This window comes from Brachyhypopomus gauderio, chromosome 1 (assembly GCF_052324685.1).
Source record: "Brachyhypopomus gauderio isolate BG-103 chromosome 1, BGAUD_0.2, whole genome shotgun sequence".
Classification (NCBI taxonomy): Eukaryota; Metazoa; Chordata; class Actinopteri; order Gymnotiformes; family Hypopomidae; genus Brachyhypopomus; species Brachyhypopomus gauderio.
The window spans coordinates 41535301-41556833 of NC_135211.1; the positions used below are offsets into that span (position 1 = coordinate 41535301).

Below are 21533 nucleotides of genomic sequence, written 5' to 3' on the forward strand. Positions count from 1 at the left end.
ACCCTGTTGTAGAGAGACCACTCTTACAGAGATATGGTCAGACAGTCAGCACAGTCTCTATTGATTCCTGTGCTCTACGATTGCTAACAGATGAAGGGGAAAGTACTCTGTCTTAGACACACACACATACAGACAATGGTGAAACACTCTTAAAGGACCATAGTAATGTTCTGACAATGGTGAAACACTCTTAAAGGACCGTAGTAATGTTCTGACAATGGTGAAACACTCTTAAAGGACCGTAGTAATGTTCTGACAATGGTGAAACACTCTTAAAGGACCGTAGTAATGTTCTGACAATGGTGAAACACTCTTAAAGGACCGTAGTAATGTTCTGACAAGCTCTCTGGTTGGCTAGCTTTATGGACCTTTTATTATTATTCTTTATAATTATTTCTGATATTTTTCTTTTGAGTGTCACTTTTACACAACACTCTCGGGGAAGCTGGTTGTTAATTTGCTCTTCTCCCAAACTCTTCACGTGGAAATATTTCCAATATTTGGGTCATTTTCTGTTTCAATAGAAAATGGAGAAGCAGTATGTTTACTTCCCATTTATAGACACATGGGTACAAACATTCACACACACACACACACACACACACACACACACACACACACACACACACCTGTGCCTTCGCACTCCCCTTAACCACACGGGGGAGAGATGGGGCAAATCAGAGGGAGATCTGGTGAAACAACGATGGTGCCAGTGGACAGGACACCCGTTACCTTGACCACCCGTTACCTTGACCACAGGAGCAACCCAAACTGGGGTCAATCTATTACAACCTACATGTACAAATGGTTAGTCCGAATGTTACAGCTCTACAGGAAGAGTATAAACAGACATGCCACAGCACACACGCACATGCCACAGCACACACGCACATACCTCAGAACACTCGCACATACCTCAGAACACTCGCACATACCTCGGAACACTCGTGCATGCCTCGGAACACACGCGCATGCCACGGAACACGCACACGCCTCGGAAAACGCATTGATATTACAGGCAAAGAGGTAACTATAATACAAAAAAATGATTTTAAAAAATGAAATAAAAACATGAACCTGTTAATATGGTAATCATATACACCAGGGAATAGTACAATCAGAGTACAAGTACTTTACATGCCTCCACATCTGTTTTATTTCATAATGTATATTAACACATAATATACTGTACATATTATGTAATTAAAAACCATAACAATTTCCATGAATGTGACCTTATTTATGTATTTATTTATTTATTTATTTGCTGTCCCTGTGTCTGGAAGACTCCTACAGTGAAGTGTGTGTGTGTGTGTGTGTGTGTGTGTGTGTATGTGTAATGAACCACAGCGCTTGTGGGAGTGAAAAGCTACTCACACTGCACATCTAAATACTATTTCAGCAGTATCATTAATGAACCCAAGAGCATGAGAGAGACTAAACGAGAGAGAGAGAGAGAGAGAGAGAGAGAGAGAGAGTGGGTGAGAGAAGGATAGTGCTTGTGCTTGCATTGAATTAGTGAATATTCAGTACTGAGCATGCAAATGGTTCTGTTTGTGCATGAAGGTTACTGGATGCAGTACTGTGTGTGTGTGTGTGTGTGTGTGTGTGTGTGCTTTACATCAGTTTCTTGATCTCTTGCAATGGTAAAAATACTGAAGATGACAGTTTCTGACAGTTCACTTCCAAATGCCTACAGACCAGCTCTGTAAATGGGACGACTGACTCATGGTGTGGTCACGTCTTTCAGGAAGCACGCCGATCCCACGTTTGTCCTATGATCAACCTGCCAACGGTCATGCAGGCTGAGATGTATGGACGTGTAGGGTCACAGCTGATTGATATGGGGTTGGCAAAAGATGTGATTAGAAGATCAGAAGCCTTTAACTCAGACATATTAATATTAATATTAATTAATATAGTGACACTGCCATTTTATCCATAGCATCAAAAAATCTGAGCAAATTAACATATTAAAGAACTTCACTGCAGACGTGCAATTTCCTGAGGTGGAAGTCAGATTGCATTAGTAGGCTGGTTCATAAAACCCAGGGGTAGCCAAACTAGTTTTAGACTAAAGTTCAGCATCAATAGTGTCAACAGAACAGTACAAATCAAGAAGTTATGTCACCAACTAAGGTGTGAGAGCACCATATTTGTTTTGGCAATAGCTATATGATTTCTGTCATGGTGGACCAGAGACTCCCCGTGACCCCGACTAGCGGGATTAAGCGGTTCTGATAATGGATGGATGGATGGACCAGAGACTGACATCAGGACAAGACTTTTGAGGGACCCTGATTATAAATGTATTTTCAAAAAGGTAAATTAATGTAATGAATGTATGATTTACTGTCTTGGACCCTCAATCTGAACATGGACATTTTGTTCAGTCATTTGGGCAGTCATGGCCTAGTGCAGGGGTGGCCAACCCAACCCGCGGCTCGCGAGCCGCATGCGGCTCTTTGCCTGGTTTCATGCGGCTCCCCAGCCGGTCCGCGGGCTCACCTGCACAAACGGGGCGACACACTGCTACATTTTCGTGGTGCGCGGTTAGTTTACAAGCCTAGCGAGCCGCTAATACTTTTAAAACCGGCGTAGTGGAAAACACGCATTTGACTGTCTTCACAGCTAATAATTTACACTCAGCCACCCCCCCCCCCCCCCCCCCCCCCAACAGATTACACTCGCCCATGTACGACGTGGCTCTTTGCCGTAACACAGTAAGAAAAGTGGCTCTTGGTCTATGACGGGTTGGCCACCCCTGGCCTAGTGGTTAGGGAACTGGTCTTGTGACTGGAGGGTCGTTGGTTTGATTCCTAGACCTGAAGCCATGACTGAGGTTCCCCTGAGCAAAGCCCTTAACCCTCAACTGCTCACTTGTATAAAAAAAATGAGATAAAAATGTAAGTCGCTCTGGATAAGGGTGTCTGCCAAATGCCATAAATGTAAATGTTCACTCTGTTGTCTGTCTGCCCCTCAGTTAGAACTCTTCTTTTCCATCTTAAGCCCTGTTTATCTTGTATTTATCCATTACTCCCACATCTATTTTGTTTCAACTGTACCTCCTTCATCATACGGTTTTTATTCTTAACCAGTTGCTTGAAGACATATTTTATTTCTATTCTATTCTATTTCTATGTTCCTTATTACACTTTTGAAGTCTTTCCTGACACCTGTGTGTAGTGAATCTGTTCTCCTGGTATGATTTAAAAGGTAAAATCCGTTCTCCTGGTATGTTTTAAAAGTTAGTCTTAAAGTTAAAACTAGGTTTAGATTAAACACGTAATTCTCCCGCCGAGGAGCCAAATCAGGCATCCAAGAACGACTGGATTATTGGACCCATTAAATTTACGGGTACATTTCTAATAAAGAGGATAATTTGGCCACCTTGCGTGTGTTATTTTCATTATCCTTCCAACAACTCGGTGTATTTCGGTACGGGTCTTACGTGCTTTTATTCGTCCTCTTCCACATTGCAACCGAGTTTCTGCAACTTTGTGCGTCTCTTCCACGCAGAACCAAGTCACCAACACAGCCATCGTTTATCCCTTCGCGAAACGAACTAGTGCCGATTCCAACGTCCTCTATAAACACGTTAGTTGGAACATGTCGACAAAAACGCCTCACAACACATAAAAATTAACAAATTATTTTTGGTTTTCGTGTTGATTTACGGAATTTGCGAAATTTTTTTGAGCACTCGATCAAAGAATCGCGGCCAGCAACTCGATATCACTCCGCGCTCCCGTGTGGATTTGTGGTGGAAGATGGCGGCGCGTCGAGCTGCGTTCACCCGCTAGAGAAAGCTCGTTGTTCCGACAGCCACCCGCAGTATTACACGCTTCAACCCCCTCTGGAGTCGTTTGAAACCCGGAGCCCAACACACCCGAGTGTCGAAGGTGCTGTATGTCGACTAAGGGCCCGCCGGTCAGCCGGTTAGTCGTTGGGGAGGATTTACCAGGTCACCACGTCTAGTTAATAAACGCTGGCCGCGCTGTTTTGAAGTGATTAAACTAATTTATCAGGGTGTGTGTGTGAAACTGGGACACATATTAAACCACCGGCCGCTCGGGCAGCCCGCTGTCATGTTCCAGGGGTATTTGGGGCTTTTAACTTTGTCCTGACCCCCCCCCCCTCTCCCGTGACGGGTGACCAGTCGAGCGCCTCAGTCGCGCTAGCATCGTCGCTAACCGTTTAGCGCGCGCGCGTTTTCCCGGGGAAACGCGAGCCCCCCTCGCGCAGGGGTTACCATAGTGACGGGGTCTCGCGCTCTCGTCCTCGAGGTGGTCGGAAGTCGACTAGCGCTGCTAATGAAGCGACCTGTGAGTTGTGTACGTCGGGAAAATACACTAATACGGTATTTATTATTGTTATTATTTTGTTTGTTTTGGCCTCAGTAGTCACGTGGGCTGGAGGGTTTGTGTCCTAGTTGAGACTCTATATCCGCTAAACCTGCGAGGGCCGGACCGAGAGCTAAGCTAGCAGCTAATAACCGTCACTGAGCTGGTTTAACTGAAGCTTTTGGTCGCGGTGATGTGTGTTGTGTGATGTTGCTCGGTTGCTGTTGAGAACAGTTGATCTGTGGAGACGGTAAACACACAGGACGACTCGACACGCCGTAGTTTCAGTCTCCGTGTTTGGACGTGCCACACTGTGTTGAGCCGAGGTGCTTGTGTGTTGAGTGTAAACCCTCGCTAGACGTGTGTGTGTGTGTGTTTGATCGCTGTTCTCTCCTGCAGATTCTGAGTGGGTGAGATGGCAACAGGTGGAGCGCCATATGATGAATGTGCAGATGACCAAGACCTCCATAACTGGAGCATCACTAACAGCAGCCTGGATGACAGGCTAAATAATATGGTATTTTTACTCACACACTCACACACACACACACACACACACTCGCACACACATACACTCACACTCGCATTGTCACAGTCTCAGTCTTGCATAGTCACTTAGCAATGCTTGTTATTGCTGGACTTGACAGATTTTTGCACTTTGAGCAGTTATTTGAGGGAGTCAGTGCAATGGGTCCTGATTATAGATTCTGATTTTGTGCCCAGGACTGGGGTGTACAGCAGAAAAAACCCAACCGCTCGTCCGAGAAGAACAGGAAGAAGCTTTCCGCCATGTCCGAGGGCCGGCTGACCAATGACATTTCTCCAGAGTCGACTCCGGGGGCGGGGAGGAGGCGTGGCCGCACGCCCCATTCGTTCCCACACCTGAAGTACACTACGCAGATGTCCGTGCCTGACCAGGCTGAGCTCGACCGTCTCCGCCAGCGAATCAACTTCACCGACTTGGACGAGGTGTGAGCCAACAGCCAGTGGCAGACCTCAGTCCGCAGGGGGCGGAGTTATTTCTTCTAAGGCAGGCGATGTGCACAGAGCAGGGCTTTGTACCTCCAGACCTCAAGCAGCTCCTGGTCCAGGGTTTACAATCACTGGTAGTTAATTGAACAGTTGAAGCGAGTGATTGGGCATTTTGTGGTCACATGACTCCCAGGTAGTGTGATGGTGTCACATGACTCCCAGGTAGCGTGGTGGTGAACGTCTGGAGGACCGTGGGGCTAGTTAGCGTAGTCTAGTGAAGCGGTGCGTGAGAACTGACCCACGGTGGAGATGCTACGCTGTGTTTGTCCACTCAAATCTCACTTTCCTCCCGTAGAGGAGCATCGGCAGCGACTCGCACGGCCGCGTCACTGCGGCCAACAACCAGAGGCAGCTGTCGTCCGACACCAAGAAGCCCTTCAACCTTCTGCCCCTGCACGTCAACACTAACAAGAGCAAAGACTCGCCCGGCCCCCGCCTCCACCTCCTCCACCCCGGGCGCCAGGGAGCCGAAGAGGCAGAGTCCGCCCAAGGATCTCTTCGTCCCGGTGCCGGCCGCTCCTGCGAGAGATCCGTTTGGGCTGGACCAGACCTCTGCGCCCCCTGCAGAGGACGGGAGAGAGGAGGATGTCATCGACAGCAGCCAGGTGATGAGACATGATGGCCGTCACGGGGTGGGGGTTTGGGTCTTCGGCGGTTCGTCAACCAGGACGTTGTGCCGCCTGATGGAGGCGAAGTCGCAGTTTAAAAATAAAAAATCGAACCCAAAAAATGAGATTTCGGTGGGGTTTTGTTTTGACCTCAGCTGTATCCTAAATTGCAGTAGATGAATGTGTGTCATGAAGATGATTTGTGAGTGAGGGTGCAGTTTTGTGCGGGGGGCGATGGAGAGAAGGAGGTTTGATCTGATCAGAAACTAGAGCACAGATGTGAGCTCGCTGAGGCATGTGCTCTGAATTTAGGCCAGTTTAAAAATACGCCACCGTCCATGTGGAGAGCAGGCACTGTTTCTCCTTCTCCTACGCTCTCATACTCCCCCCCCCCTCTCCCTCCCTCTCTCTCTCTATTGTCTCTTTTTCAGACTTTTTCTTTGTCCTCCCCCCTCTGTTTTCTCACCCCACATGCTCCCCCTCCCTCTCTAACCCTCCTTCCCTTTGTCCTTCTCTCTCCCTCCCTTTTTCTCCTTCATCCCTCCCTCCCCTCCTTCATCCCTCCCTCCCCTCCTTCATCCCTCCCTCCCCTCCTTCATCCCTCCCTCCCTGCTATCAGCAGCGCAGCGTGTGTGTGTGTGTATGTAGGCTGCTCAGTCTCCACGGTTCTCCGTGCAGGTGGTGAGCAAACTGGTTCAGATCCGCGAGTACATCAGCAAGGCCAGCTCCATGAGGGACGACCTGCTGGAGAAGAACGGCGTGGCTGCCAACGTGGAGCGCCTCTCCCTCCTCATCACCCACCTGAAGGAGCAGGAGAAGTCCTACCTGCGCTTCCTGCAGAAGATGCTGGTGAGTGATCACGCACGCTTCCCGTCACTCCTGATCCGCTGGCCTGCTTTCAGTGACAGGCTTGTGTGCTCTCAGTACTGCAGTACTGGTGTTTACCTGGAAGCCTGTTTAGGTGGTTTGATTTATGTGTTTATGTTGGTGGATTTGAGGGCTGAGTTCTTAACTGAACAGCCTGTCTTGCTTCGGTGACAATTTAGGAAGGGCTGTGTTGAGTCCGATGAGCTGATTTGACTAAACGAAAGTGTCGGGTATCAAGACAGTTAGAAGATTAGTGAATAAATTTCACTTCTCTTGTTAATTCAGTTGGTGCTGTGGTCTGCTCTGCTGGGAGCCTTAAGGGTCTTCTGACATTTGTCTGTGTTTAGGTGGTGGTTTGAATTAGGTGGTGTTTAGGTGGTGGTTTGAATTAGGTGGTGTTTAGGTGGTGGTTTGAGTTAGGTGGTGTTTAGGTGGTGGTTTGAGTTAGGTGGTGTTTAGGTGGTGGTTTGAGTTAGGTGGTGTTTAGGTGGTGGTTTGAGTTAGGTGGTGTTTAGTAGATGGTTTGCTCTGCTGTCATTAGCTGCACTTGACTAATGGGGTGCTTGTATCTAGGGCAACACTTGCTCCTCTCTCTCTCTCGCTCGCTCTCGCTCTTTCCCTCTGCTTATGTTTGGACTTCACTTTAGGACTCTGACCAGGACTCAGAGCAGCTCCAGAGATGTTGGTCGATGGTTGTGAGGTGTGATAATGCTCTATGGGTTCAGTCTGGTTTCAGTGTGTTTACATGAGTTATTTAGTGTTATTCTGGAGGATCTCTGCCCAAACGCCTTCATCCTTATTCCACGTTCTTCCTGCACCAGTGACATGATGGACGCTTTTGGCCACTGGAGCCGTTTTAGCGCTCACATTTAGAGTGGGAGAGATGTACAGAGCTCTAAATCACCATCGCATCTCTGAAGGGCATTGCATATGTTTGTGTTGCTGGGTATGTGAGGTTATGGATGGATAGATAACATCTTCAACATCTACATTAAGACATTTAACTGTATCACAATAACCTCAGCATGGGATACCTCATAGAATGGGATAAACATTAGGCCTCTCAATACCTATTTAGCCTAATTATCTACTCATATATCTAATTATCTACTCATATGTAATTATCTAAGGGCGTACTCACACTAGGGCCCCGATTCGCGTGGTCTCGGGCATGGTTCGCTTCTAATGTAAGCGCTATCCGTGCCCGGGCCCACTTGGTGCCTCGTGTGATTGGTTCATTTTGCCGTTACTCAAACATGACGTCAGTGATGCGACGCTCACGTTAAACAGTCATGGCGGCAAATGACAAATGATGGATATAAATCTGTGCTCGCACCGTGTTTCTGCACTCCTAAAACGACTCAGAAAATACAATAAAAAGAGAATCGTGAACTCCATAGTGTTGTGCGAGCGCGCTTTTTATTCCAAATAAAGTCCCGTTGTGATGACGTAAGCGTGCTCGGGCCGGGTTGCTGAAGCCAGTGTGAGTGCAGGCCAGAGGGGGAGTGGGGAGGGGGGATAACCGGGCCCCAGCACGGAACCAGCAAACCGTGCCTAGTGTGAGTACGCCCTAAGACTTTCTTTTTAATTTTTTAGAAATGTGAATATTCTGCAAACGTACAAGATCCCCATACATTTGAATGTTTACATGGAGAGCTTGATGCAGGCCGGCATGTTTCCTTCACTAGTGACCAACAGTAAAGCTGCCCGATGCTGGAAAAACACGACCATGACCCAGTTGTACAAAGTTCTGATGACACAGGAACATTTGAAGAGTACGGTTTGGGTCTGGGGTGTAGGGTGTGGAACATTATCTACAACATCTGAAATATGCTCTACATCCCAACTCTACATTTATTTACTTTCTTGGCTGTCTAACATAACACACAATCATTTCAAAGTTTGTCTTTGAAATGGTTTGTTGTCTTGCTATTAGTGACACCATCACCTGTGTAAACAGTTTCTGTAATCTGACGTCATGTCAAACATTAGCTTCCCTCCCATAGTCAGTGGTTCCTGCAGTTGCCTTCACTCCCAACACAGGGAACAGGGAACTGTTCTGAACTTCATATTCAAATAAATTTATTTGATTTTAGCTCCAGATTTTATTTTCAGCTCTAAAATGTTACTGAGGTCTGGATCTTGATGGCATCATAGCTGTCTATGCCCATGACCCAGAGGACACAGTGTGTGTGTCTGTGTTATTGTGTTTGTGTTTGTTATACATTTAACGCCTGCTGCCTCAGCATAAGTTACAGTCCTTACATTTTTGCCGCTCCCCACAGAAGCTTGGCTTGCTAGTCAGCAGGGGGGGGCTGCCCTGTTCTTCTCTGCAGTAAGAGACTCTAGAACACTCACTCTCTGCTGCCCCCTCCTGGCGTGGAGCTGTTGACACTGGCTTTCACAGGGCTGTGACTGTAGAGTGCTCCAGTGAAACTATGCCTGCCTGCGTGTCCCAGTTTGCTTGACAAACACCAACATTTGTGTTACGATATGTTCCCATTGTTGTGTAATCAATCATATTAAAAGAAGAACGACAGTCTTCAAATATGCAGTGTGCTATTAACAAATTACTCTTCACAACAATACATTTTTAACTTACTTAAATCATCAGTCCCTGTCTTTAATTTGACAAGTGGCAGTCTGGTAAATGCGGGTTGTGTGTCTCAGGTTAACTCTAGTGGATTAATCTTTCCTAAGCGCTGTGTGCGCTTCTGTTCTGGAGGGTTAGGGGAGTTCAGATGGGTTTCTGAATCTAGGTGTTTGGTTTGGCCATGGTGGAGTTTCGTGATTGAAACCAGAGTTAGACTAGGGAGTTAGACAGGGAAATTACCAAATATCTATCTGCATTTATGTAGATAGTTTACTGACCATTTTTTAATTTGGATTTTTATGTTTAATGTAGTGGTGGGACTTTAATGCGTTAATTTCGATTAATTAATTACAGGGAAATTAACGAACAAAAAAAATTTGCGCAATTTAATGCATTAGACACTTTTGTACCGTGGAATGTTTCTCAGTGCACGAGTTCCAGACATACAGATTATATGGACGTACAATAAGATCATGATGGAGGTGACTGAAGAGGCTACGCTGGTGGATGGGAAATTTAAATATAAGAAACTTCCAGATGGAAGTACAAACAAAAATAGTGTTATTTACACTTTATGTAGGAAGGAGTTCGCTTATCACAGGAGCACTTCCACCCTTCGTTACAACCTCAACGCAATACATGTTGGTGCTAACGCGCAGGTCAGTGATGATAACTTGGCTGCTAATTGTATTCCTAGTACGAGCAAACAGTGTCGCCAGTCAACACTCGACCACATGTCGGGGTTCAAATTAAGAAACAAAATGTCAAAGTCCACATCAGACAAATTGACCAATTCAGTGGCGAGATGGATTGTTGTGGACTGTAGACCGCTCTCTGTGGTCGAAGGCTTAAGTAAGACGCGGCGAGTTTAAACGCCGCCGCCGTTTGCGGAGTCACGCGCTACGGTCACTCATGAAAGTATAATCCAGACTTTACAAGAAGTGCTGCAAATTGCGTCAACTGATGCAAGTTACGAACTACCGTCCAGAAAGACAATGTCGAAGAAAATCCAGCAGTTGTATGATGAGGAAAGGGAAGTAAAACAGGTTATTGTGAAGAGCGCCACAAATGTGGCTCTGACTGGGGATCACTGGACCTCTGTTAGCAACAAGATTTATCTTGGTGTGACGGCTCATATTATAGATGATGAATGGAAGATCCAGTAATTTGCTTTGAGCATGCAGAAGACCACTTCTAGGCACTATGGAGATGCCTGTGGCAGAGGCCTGGGAAATTAAAGAAAAAGTATACCATCTAAAATGGTATTAATAAACATCTGATTTACTTCAGTTCTTCTTACTCTTCCAATATCCTGAGCAAAACTCCCAAAATAAAACAACATTTTTGGTCAGAATTTCCAGTGTTCTGAAAACTGTTTACTCTTGTTTTCTGCACTCATCTATTGGTCTGTGTAGTAGACTGGTGGAAAAATAAACAAGATGTTGAAGTCTATCATTATGTTCATTGATTCATTCATCATTCAAACTTAAATGAATTTTTCTCATGTTAAATACTGAAATGCGATTAAAATGCGGTTAATTTCGATTAATTAATTACAAAGCTTCTGATTAATTCGATTAATTTTTTTAATCGCATCCCACCCCTACTTTTTAGCTGTTGGGTAGTTGGAATTAGCGTTGAAACTGAAGAGTTCCTGCTTTCTGTGGTTTACACCGTCGCTTTTTCTTTTTGCCAGTAAATGTCCTCTGGTCTGGGGAGAATGACTCTGCCGTCCTGCTCGTCTGGCCTGTGGTGTGGCTGCTGCTAGCGTTAGCCTTTAGCATTCAGTGCTTGTTTACCAGACAGATTTAGCGCCATCGTTACCTAGCGTCTATCCTTCGCCCGCTGGCGGCTATGTTAGCGTTAGCCTTTGTCCTCCTTCTGTCCTTCTCTGAACCCACTCCGCTTCACAGGCTAGAGAGGAGGATGAGGAGGAGGATGAAGGTGCCACGGTGGACTCGGCAGTGGGTTCTGGCTCCATGGCCGATGGCACGTCTCTGAACTTAGAGCCGCGTTCAGAAGCCTCAGATGCCACTGTGAGTACCCACAATGTGTAGAACTCGCGCTGGCCTGCCCGGTTTAGCCAGATCTGCATCACAGAGACTTCCCATTCAAACCAGGACGTTTACGTCTTGTAGCTCCGCTGGGGAGACGCCGTCTACAGTCTCACTGTCCCTGTTCATTCTGGTGTGTGACGGTGCTGAGGTCTGTGCTGAGGTCTGTGCTGTGATGTGCTGTTGGCAAACACTTGAAGATCTCCGTATCTCCGTGAACACTACTGCACGCTGCCACATCTTACAAACACCTTAGTGATAACTAAAGGCGCTTGCAAGACCTTTAATGACTGGTCTGAAGCAAATGGGAATATTCTTGTGTAATCACACATACACACACACACACACACACACCATAAGAGTGGTGTGGTCCGTCAGGTCCCCAGCCCATAGTCAGACAGCCTGTGTAGTCGTGGGTCAGAGGAAGGTCTTGTGTAGCCGTGGGTCAGAGGAAGGTCTTGTGTAGCCGTGGGTCAGAGGAAGGTCTTGTGTAGCCGTGGGTCAGAGGAAGGTCTTGTGTAGCCGTGGGTCAGAGGAAGGTCTTGTGGATCATCTTCTTACACGACGTTCTCTTGTAGCGCCCCCTTGTGTTTGTCCTGCTCTTCTACGTCTAAAAGGCAAACGAGGAGTACACAAAGGTGCAGTTTTACCACATGGAGGAGCTTGAATGTGTTGATGAAACATGCAGATGTAAAGCCAGTATATCTGTGTTATCCTCAAACACATTAATAACACATGGACTGACCTCTCTGACTGAGGCACGGACTTATATTACCAGTTTAATGAGGCTTAACTGAAAGGATGTTGAGGCAGTACAGTTTATAGAAGCTCTCTCTCTCTCTCTCTCTCTCTCTCTCTCTCTCTCTCTCTCTCTCTCTCTCTCTCTCTCTCTCTCTCTCTCTCTCTCTCTCTCTCTCTCTCTCTCTCTCTCTCTCTCTCTCTCAGGGCTGTGGGGTGCCCGTAGAGCAGAAGGAGGAGTTGGAGAACTTGAGGAAGCAGCATGATCTCCTACAGAAGATGTTGCAGCAGCAGGAGGAGCTCAGGGCTCTGCAGGGCCGCCAGGCCGCACTGTTGGTCATGCAGCACAGCGCAGAGAACGCCATCGCAGCCATGGATACGGGTACACACACATATATACACACACACGTGCGTCAAGAACGCCATCGCAGCCATGGATACGGGTACACACACACACACACACACACATATATATATATATATATACACACACACACACACGTGCGTCAAGAACGCCATCGCAGCCATAGATACGGGTACACACACACACACATATATACACACACACACACACATATATACACACTAGGGATGCAAATTATCGATTAATTAATTAATCGTTAGTTGATTGATCTTATCGATCGACTTTCGATTAATCAATAAGCGGCGTTTTTCACCTGAATTTCAGTGTTTCAATAGGGCCTTTAAAAATATCAGCTAAATAGTTAAAAAACTTTGTTCAAAAAGTATATATTATATTATGATAATTATATGTATTATATGATATATTGCTCAAGTAATTATGCATGAGGAAATTTTTATGGTATAACAAAATACATTCTTTCATTTAAAAAAGGAATAAATTAAGGACTGGCTCCATTTGAAACATTAGACATTTTAAAAAATGTAAAAAAGAAGAAATTAAATAGAGAGCCAAACAGAATATTATTGAGCCCATGTTTGGACAATGTTTCTAGCGTTGTAGTGAACACATGCTGTAACGCGACCAGAGAGTGCCCAAGTTTCCACAACATCATTGAGCTTGTCAGTTAGACTGTCAGCGGTGTGTCTGTCCGACATGTTCGTCGTAATCAGCACTGCAGATTTTAGCTGCCAGTTCTCGTCAGTGTAGTGGCACGTCACAGTAATGTAACTTTCTGTTGTTAGAGCCGTCCAACAATCTGTTGTAAGGGCTACAGCAGTAGCAGTAGCTAGCTTTGTTTTTAGCTCACTCTTCTTTTTTCGTAGCGAGCTTTGAAAACGCTCGCCTTCCCAGTGTAGCTGTGATTTTAGGTTGACCAGGTGCACTGGTGATATGCAGGACAGCTGCATGCATGGTGTTCAAATGATAATTGAGTGAGCTAGTGGAACTGTTGTACTTCAATACCGCATTACACACAGAACATTTGACTTCTTTGCCTAAATTAACAATGTTGAAATTGTAGCGACTACTACTCCTCGCAGCGAGTTCCCTAACAGACGGGCACTTGGCCCTTTAAGTGACACTGGGAGAGCGGCGCCTGCGCGCGCCAGGGGAGGGGAAGAGAACAGTGCTGTTGTTTGAGTTGCGTGGAAAATAAAGTTTCCCTCCTTGGGATTTTCTGGATTACGCGGTTTCTGCCTCGTTTCCCAAACACGCTTCAAAATGGTCCCACACCGCACGTCTTTTCGCCCGCTTCATTTTGTTTTCCACTCTGGTCTTTTGCGACACGTGTTCACCTCTTGTTCTTACGCTCTGTTCAAGTTAATACAGGAGCGCTCTCTAACGATTAATCGTGATTAATACATTTTGATCGAGTAACCTCTTGATCGACAATTAATCGAAAGTCGATTAATCATTTGCATCCCTAATACACACACACGTGCGTCAAGAACGCCATCGCAGCCATGGATACGGGTACACACACACACACACACACATATACACACACACACATGTGCTTCAAGAACGCCATCGCAGCCATGGATACGGGTACACACACACACACACACACACACAGTGTTTGAAGCTGTTAAGCGTCATTATGTTAAGAGTCGTGTCATCACTGCTGTCCATGTCAAACGCAGGTTTTTGGTCATTTGTTTGTATTTTGTGTGTTGTAGTTGTAACAGAGACTACAGGAAGTGTATCGGGCATCAGTATTACTTCAGAACTCAACGATGAACTCAACGACCTGATCCGACGATTCCACAATCAACTACATGACTCTCAGCCGGTCCCTGATAATCGGCGTCAGGCAGAGAGCCTCTCTCTCTCCCGAGAGGTGGGACGATCCCGCACTTCCCAAAGTCCCCGTGGGCCCCTCGTGGCCCCGCCCCCTTCTGCTGCGGCCACGCCCCCTGCTGGAGCCAAGCTCGCCAAGCTGAAGGAACTGCAGGACAAGAAGCAGACCATGGACAAAATCCTGCAGGAGCTCCACTCACTGCGGGACCAGAGCCTCAACAATGGGTCCTGTACGCGCGCGCGCGCACACACACACACACACACACACACACACAATAACGTCAGTCAGAACTTGAATGTAGTTGACTACAACTGCTCGTGCGTGCGTGTGCTCTCAGGTCGTGGTGGGTCTCAGCGTGGTGCATGTGCCGTGGAGCGCACGTGTGCCGCTAGTCGTGAGGGGGTCGGTGCGTGTGCAGCGAGGCAGGACCCCCCCTCCTCCTCTTACGATGACGGCGGCCATCCTGCAGACAAACTCAGGTACTGCATCACCACAGGTGCTTCTAAACGCCATCGACACCCCTCCTGCCGGAGCCTAGAGGGGTGTGTGTGTGTGTCAGTCTCATAAATACCTAATGGACACACACACACGCAGCACTGTACGTCAGTCACAGGAGCTACGAACACGTACGCACGTGGGTGTAGTTTCATCAGCACGCGTCTTTCTTTCCGTTATAATAATAATAATAATAATAATAATAATAATAATAATAATAATCTTTATTTGTATAGCACCTTTCATACATACATGCAACTCAAAATGCTTTACAGTATAAATAAAAAGAAACATTAAAAGGAGATTAAATTTTTTATTTAAATTAAAAACATTAATTTCCGTTGCTCTCGCCCCGTCCTCACCGCCCTCTTGCGCCCCCTGCAGGAAGCTGAAGGAGGTGCACAAACGCCTGAACGAGCTGCGTGAGCTGGTGCAGTATTACGAGCAGACCTCCGACATGATGGTGGACGCCGTCAACGTGAACGAGGACGAAGACCCGGAGACGGAAGACGGCTCGCTCTTTGAGGCCATGTTTGACTCTGAACAGGAGAACCGGGATCCCCTCAGGAGCATCAGGTACTGTGTGTGTGTGTGTGTGTGTGTGTGTGTGTGTGTGTGTGTGTGTGTGTGTGTGTGTGTGTGTGTGTGAGTGAGGAAGTGACAGGACGTTTATGGGGACCTGACTGAGGTGCGTGTTTGTTTCAGGAACTCTTCTCAGCCCCAGACCGTGGGCAGCTGGACGGACCTCAACGCTCTGCCCAACACGTCCAACAACCGAGACGGGCGCCTCAACTCGCAGATCAACAACCGCAGTGTGGCCAACCCGCGTGGCCACGCCCCCTCTGGCCACGCCCCCTCCGGCCCCTCCGCCATGGGTAAGCACGCCTGTCCAACACGCCCTCGTCCGTGTCTTCGTGTGGGCTGTAAAGTAAACCAGCTCTCGTGGACCCTCTTTGCAGAGAGCCAATATAACCGCGACGGGCCGTACGTCGGCACCAAGGACGCAAACGGCGCCGGCCGCCACGACGGTGATGATGACGAAGTGTTGGAGGAGGAACAGGATGGGGGGCGGGGTCGCAGAGACAGCTCTGGCTCCGCCTCCAGCCCTCGATGCAGCATCACCGAGGATGCGGAGTTTGCTCAGAAAGTGCACCGCCTCCACACCGCCAAACAAAAGCTACGGCAACTGCAGGAGCTCGTCGCCATGGTGCAGGTCGGTTGATTGACTGTGAGGGGGGTGTGGTCACTGTGAGGGGGGTGTGGTCTCTGTGAGGGGGGGGGGCGTGCGGTCTCTGTGGGGGGGTTCATTCATAGGCCCGAGGAACGTTTACCGACACGCAGCATCACGGAGGTCACCTCGGACCCTGGTTTAGATGTTTACTGTTGCTATGGCCGTGAGGTGGTTGGGCGCACGCAGGGCGGTGTGGTCTCACGTGCTGCTCACGCCGGAACACCACCAGCTGCAGTTCACCTCAGAAGGCCACCAGTGGCATATTTGAGGTCTCCTAAAACCACATGACCAAGGTGACCTGCTCCCCTAGCTGCGGTTCTGCTGCACAGCGCTCGGTGGCGGCCCACTCCGAGGAGGATTGTGGGAATGTGGGCGGGGCTTCTGCTGGCCAGTGGAGTTCAGCTGATTTATAACCGTGTTTGACTCACTGTTTAACTTTCCTGGCACCCTTGTGTGAATGATCAAGAGTGCAGAAATCTAAGCTGTTCACTGAGGCTGCACGTTCCACATCGATCTTCAGGTGAACTAATTAGTTATCCTCACCGTCACGCTGTGTTGTCACGGTGACTGGGCGTGTCTTCCTGCAGAGCGATGACACTGATGCCACGGCGGCCAATGAGGACGAAGGCTTTCAGCAGCAGCCCAACAACACTAGAGAGACGAAAGCCAAGAGAGAGCTGTCCCTCTCCGACAAGGCCAGGTGTGTGTGCGTGTGTGTGTGTATATATGTGTATGCGTGTGTATGTATGTATATATGTGTGCGTGTGTGTGTGTGCGTGTGTGTGTATATGTGTGTGTGTGTGTATGTATATATATATATGTGTGTGTGTGTGTGTGTGTGTGTGTGCGTGTCCTGATTCTGCTGAAGTTTCTCTGTGGAAGCAGTACATTTGCTTCTACTACTGTGGTGGTGTTTTTTGTCTTTAACCAGTTAGTGGTTGTGTGTGTGTGTGTGTGTGTGTGTGTGTGTGTGTGTGTGTGTGTGTGTGTGTGTGTGTGTGTGTGTGTGTGTGTGTGTGTGTGTGTGTGTGTGTGTGTAGGGAGAGGTTATATGAGGAGAGGTTAAGACAGCAGCAGCAGGAGTTGAAGCAGCTTCATGAGGAGAGACGGAGACTGATGGAGATTCAGGGCAGAATACAGGACCTTCAGTGGGCATGTCCTGACCTGCAGGTACATACACACACACACACACACACACACTCCCGGATGAGTAGCAGTGTGACTCCAGCCTGTCTTCCTCTCCCCTCAGTCGTCCGTCTCCAGCAGTGCCAGTGCCCCGATGATGACGATGATGAAGAAGCCCCCAGCGGCGGCCTCCACCCCAGCCACGGCCCCTCTGCCGTCCTCGTCCTCGGCCAAACGCGAGGGCGCGGTGCTCAAGCCCACCACAGAGCCGGGGCCCGTGGCCGTCACCGACAACGAGGTGCGTAGCTGCGATGGAGGAACCTTGTGGGATTGAGGAACCTCTCATTACACCTGGAGACTCCGCCGTCTGTGGTGGAGCGCTCGGAGTGGATGTGTACGTGGGGAGCATGGTCTCTAAACCCCCCCCCCCCCCCCCCCCTCTCTCTCCCCTCTCTCCCTCTCTCCCCCCCCCCTCTCCCTCTCTCTCTCAGCTGTGGTCTGAGATGCGCAGACACCAGGTTCTGCGTGAGGAGCTGAGACAGCGGCGGAAGCATCTGGAGAGTCTGATGGCGGAGCAGCAGAGGAGGAGCGCGCTCACCGACTCCCCCTACAGGACAGAAGTGCACGCTACACGCAGCTTTGGCTGTGATGACAGGTACAACACGCTTCACACGTCTGCCGTCATGACGACACATGCTGCATATACAGCACTTCATTCAACTCTTTAAATGTATCTGGAGTTTATGGTTATTGATTACAGATTATTGATTGATTTGTTGATTTTATTAGGACAATGGCAACGTGGGGTGGGTCCACCCAGTGCCCTCTGGGAGAGGAGGAGGATGATGATGAAGACTCCCCATCTGAGCTTGGGGTGGAGGAAGAGGAGGAAGCAGAAGACGAGGGTGAAGAGACTAGCTCTGGGGACGAAGTCCGTGCATACCCCACCAGGAAACACCCCGGGGACACCGACAGGAAGAACAGTGATGGGTACGTATACACACACACACACACACACACACACACACACACACACACACACACACACACACACATACATATACATATACACACACACACACACACACACATATACATACACACACACACACAAACACACGAGGGCTGTGTATCGATTCAAATTCCAAGAATCGATCCGATTCTGATTCTGAAGATTAAGATTATCGATTTATTTCGATTTAATCCGATTTAATCGATTCGATCCGATTCGATCCAATTCAGGGTTTAGTGTTATTAAAATGTATTTGAGCTATTTCCTGACTATGTACAGAAGCATGTTAAAACTAGTATTAAATCGATATTAATCAGCAAAGTTACTGGTAGTTGGTAGTTACTGATGGCTGGAAGACTGGTGAAAAGGGTCATCATAAATCTACTTTCAAGAAAGGTAATCCAGGACAATAAACAGAGGACATATTTGAGGTGTCTATATCTGCAACAGTGGACTCCTACTGGGACACTAACCAGTGCATTATTATTATGATTGAAATAATTAAGAATTCAGCTGTTGCTACGAAATGCATTTTATGCATTTTTAAGTGCTCTCACTTAATAAACTGAAAGTATAAAATGTAAACGTGTATTTTTCTTTAAAGTGCGAATATAAGAACAGAACTGTCATGTTACGGTCCCCGACCCCTCCCTGTTGGGCGTGTGTTAACGTTGTCTGCGTCTACTCGTCTGCGTCTGTGGATCTCCGTGGGTGCAGGTGCGTCTTGTGATAGTCCGTCTCACCCAGAGACCGTATATACAGTCACTGGTCTCACTTGTGGCTCGTCTCGGCATGTGGGGTTTGTGTGTTCGCGCAGCGTCCTGTGCTCGTCGTTGTTTGAGTCACACATGTTCTATGTAAACGTGTTTTATGTGCGCTGTTTGCGCTTCGGTAAACATAATAAACGTAACGATTTGGAAAGTGCAAAGGATTCTGTCTCATCCATCGCCTTGCGCCCAACGTTACAAGAACATTTTTAACTTTTTAAAACTGTAAAAATACTGGGTAAACTGTCAGTGACATGGACTAACTGTAAATAGTCACTGACACTGGATAAACTGTCCTTCTGCTTTTAGATTTCCGATTTGACTATCGTCGTTACCGGCACTGTCCGACGCCATGTCGTTTTACAGTTAGTTAGACCGAGCATGCCTGCGTGAATTCAGTGACGAGGCGGGGGTAAAAGTTCACTAAAAAATCGATCTTTGGACGTACGAATCGATTATCAGATCATCATATGCGAATCGATTCTGAATCGGAAAATAGATTTTTTTCAACACAGGCCTAACACTCACACACACACACACAGGAACAGACTTGTTAACAAAACACACAAAAATGGGTATTGACCCATACAAGATCTCGGGAGCACATTACGCCGGTGTTGAGGGATCTTCACTGGCTGCCAGTACAGTTGTGAATCCAGTATAAAATACTGGTACTGGTTTTTAAATCTCGTCATGTCCTTGCCCCCTCATACCTGGCTAGCCTCTTGGAGAATTATATTCCGACACGCACTTTACGCTCCTCTAACTCACATCTTCTAGCAGTTCCATCTGCAAAATTGCGTACTCTAGGTGACAGGGCTTTTAGTGTTGCTGGTCCTAAACTATGGAATGATCTCCCGTTACAGTTACGTACCTGTCAGTCTTTACCGTCGTTCAAAATCAGTTTGAAAACTCATCTATATCAGCTAGCATATGAGTGAGCAATTGTTTGTGTAATCATTGTTTGGTTTTTATTATTATATGACATTTTTAATTATCATTTTATTATTATTATTATTAATGTTTTATTGTACAGTGTCCTTGGGTCTCATGAAAGGCGCATTATAAATAAAATTTATTATTATTATTAAAACACTTTTCTTCTAAACTCTCCCACGTTGCGTCTGTCTCTCCTCCCCAGTGTAAAGGCCACAGGAGAGACGGCCGGACGGGTGTCGCCCTGCGGGCCGAGACCCCGCCCCCGTACACAGCACCGTCAGCCAATGGAAGGGGCGAATCCCGGAGGCGGAGCCAAGAGGCAGGAGAACCTGCACTGGCCCGCTGACCTCTCGACCTCGGAGGGCAGTGGCCACGCCTCCTGGCAGGAACAGGTGGCTCAGCTACAGAGGCAGCTGGACTTCAGTACGGCCATGTGTCACACCCTGCTGCAGGACCAGCAGGTGAGGGCTACACCCGACTACGCCCCGCTCAGGGTGGCCGCGGGTCCTTAAAAAGTCTTAAATGGTATTAAATTTCATTTTTGTAAAATAAGGCCTTGAAAAGTCTTATTTTGTCTTAAATTTTCAACCACAATGTCTTAAATTTGCGGAGCTAAATTTAGGGAGGAATAATTCCGTCAGCCATGTGTTGAACTTCGGGGGCGGAAATCGGTAGCCATGCAGTGCACAACCTTCGCAGTATTGCTCGCAAGTATTTCGGGCTTAACGAACACCCGTAGTTGTTGGACTGGCGGGATCGTAATTTCATGCGGGCTGTATGTATGTTAACGTCTGTTCGGAGAGATGGGGAAATGTAAATTTAGCCAGAAATGGTTGGACGACCCGAAATATTCTTGGTGGCTCAGAGCTGTCACAGATACCAGCGAGGCTCGTCAGCAGCAGCCTGTAATTTCACCGTTTTGCCCCGCTGCTGGCGTTGCTGGCGCTACTGCAACGGCCAGCAGTACAACAATTCAGTCGAGCTCTGCTCAACGTAGCATTCACGCTGTATGTGGCTCTACCAATACTTGAAGGCTGAGGTAATATGGGCGCTAAAACAGTTACGAGTCACCAGGCATACAGATCCAACGAAGGAACTGACTCATTGTTTAAAACCATGTTCCCTGATTCTGCCTTCAAGCCTGGTTTATACTTTCGCGAGTGACCGTAGCGCGCGAACCTCCGCGAACGGCGGAAGCGTTGCAGTGGCCTCCGAAACGATATATGTGGTAGTATAAAGAAACATCCCTCAAAAACAGGGGAAGGAACATTTACCTGGCGAATTTTAATGTTAAATTGTGTTTCAGGTTTGAAAAGTGCTGGAATTTGTTCGTTTCACAACAAATATCTGTCTGAACAGTTCTCTTGTATTACGTTAACAAATACGAGCCTCTTGTAATTCCAGGACGAAACATGAGAGAACGTGAAGACGTTAAGATTGGGCGTTTTGAAAATAAACAACCATTAAATAATGTGATAAAGCGAATTATTTCGAGTATATGTAT

General features: G+C 47.4%; 1 protein-coding gene across 1 annotated transcript in view; it reads left to right on the forward strand.

Moving 5' to 3' along the window:
• The first annotated feature begins 3742 nt into the window (after nucleotides 1-3742).
• pcm1 (pericentriolar material 1) overlaps nucleotides 3743-21533 on the forward strand; it is a 31963-nt gene continuing 14172 nt past the window's right edge. Inside the window, 19 exon segments of the mRNA XM_077013601.1 lie at nucleotides 3743-3902; nucleotides 4743-4860; nucleotides 5067-5312; nucleotides 5671-5799; nucleotides 5801-5980; nucleotides 6662-6832; nucleotides 11357-11479; nucleotides 12443-12617; nucleotides 14339-14689; nucleotides 14798-14939; nucleotides 15340-15531; nucleotides 15661-15830; nucleotides 15915-16168; nucleotides 16774-16886; nucleotides 17227-17356; nucleotides 17436-17609; nucleotides 17803-17966; nucleotides 18101-18301; nucleotides 20232-20490. Coding sequence (XP_076869716.1) covers nucleotides 4759-4860; nucleotides 5067-5312; nucleotides 5671-5799; nucleotides 5801-5980; nucleotides 6662-6832; nucleotides 11357-11479; nucleotides 12443-12617; nucleotides 14339-14689; nucleotides 14798-14939; nucleotides 15340-15531; nucleotides 15661-15830; nucleotides 15915-16168; nucleotides 16774-16886; nucleotides 17227-17356; nucleotides 17436-17609; nucleotides 17803-17966; nucleotides 18101-18301; nucleotides 20232-20490 — 3276 coding nt within the window. The 5' untranslated portion in view covers nucleotides 3743-3902; nucleotides 4743-4758.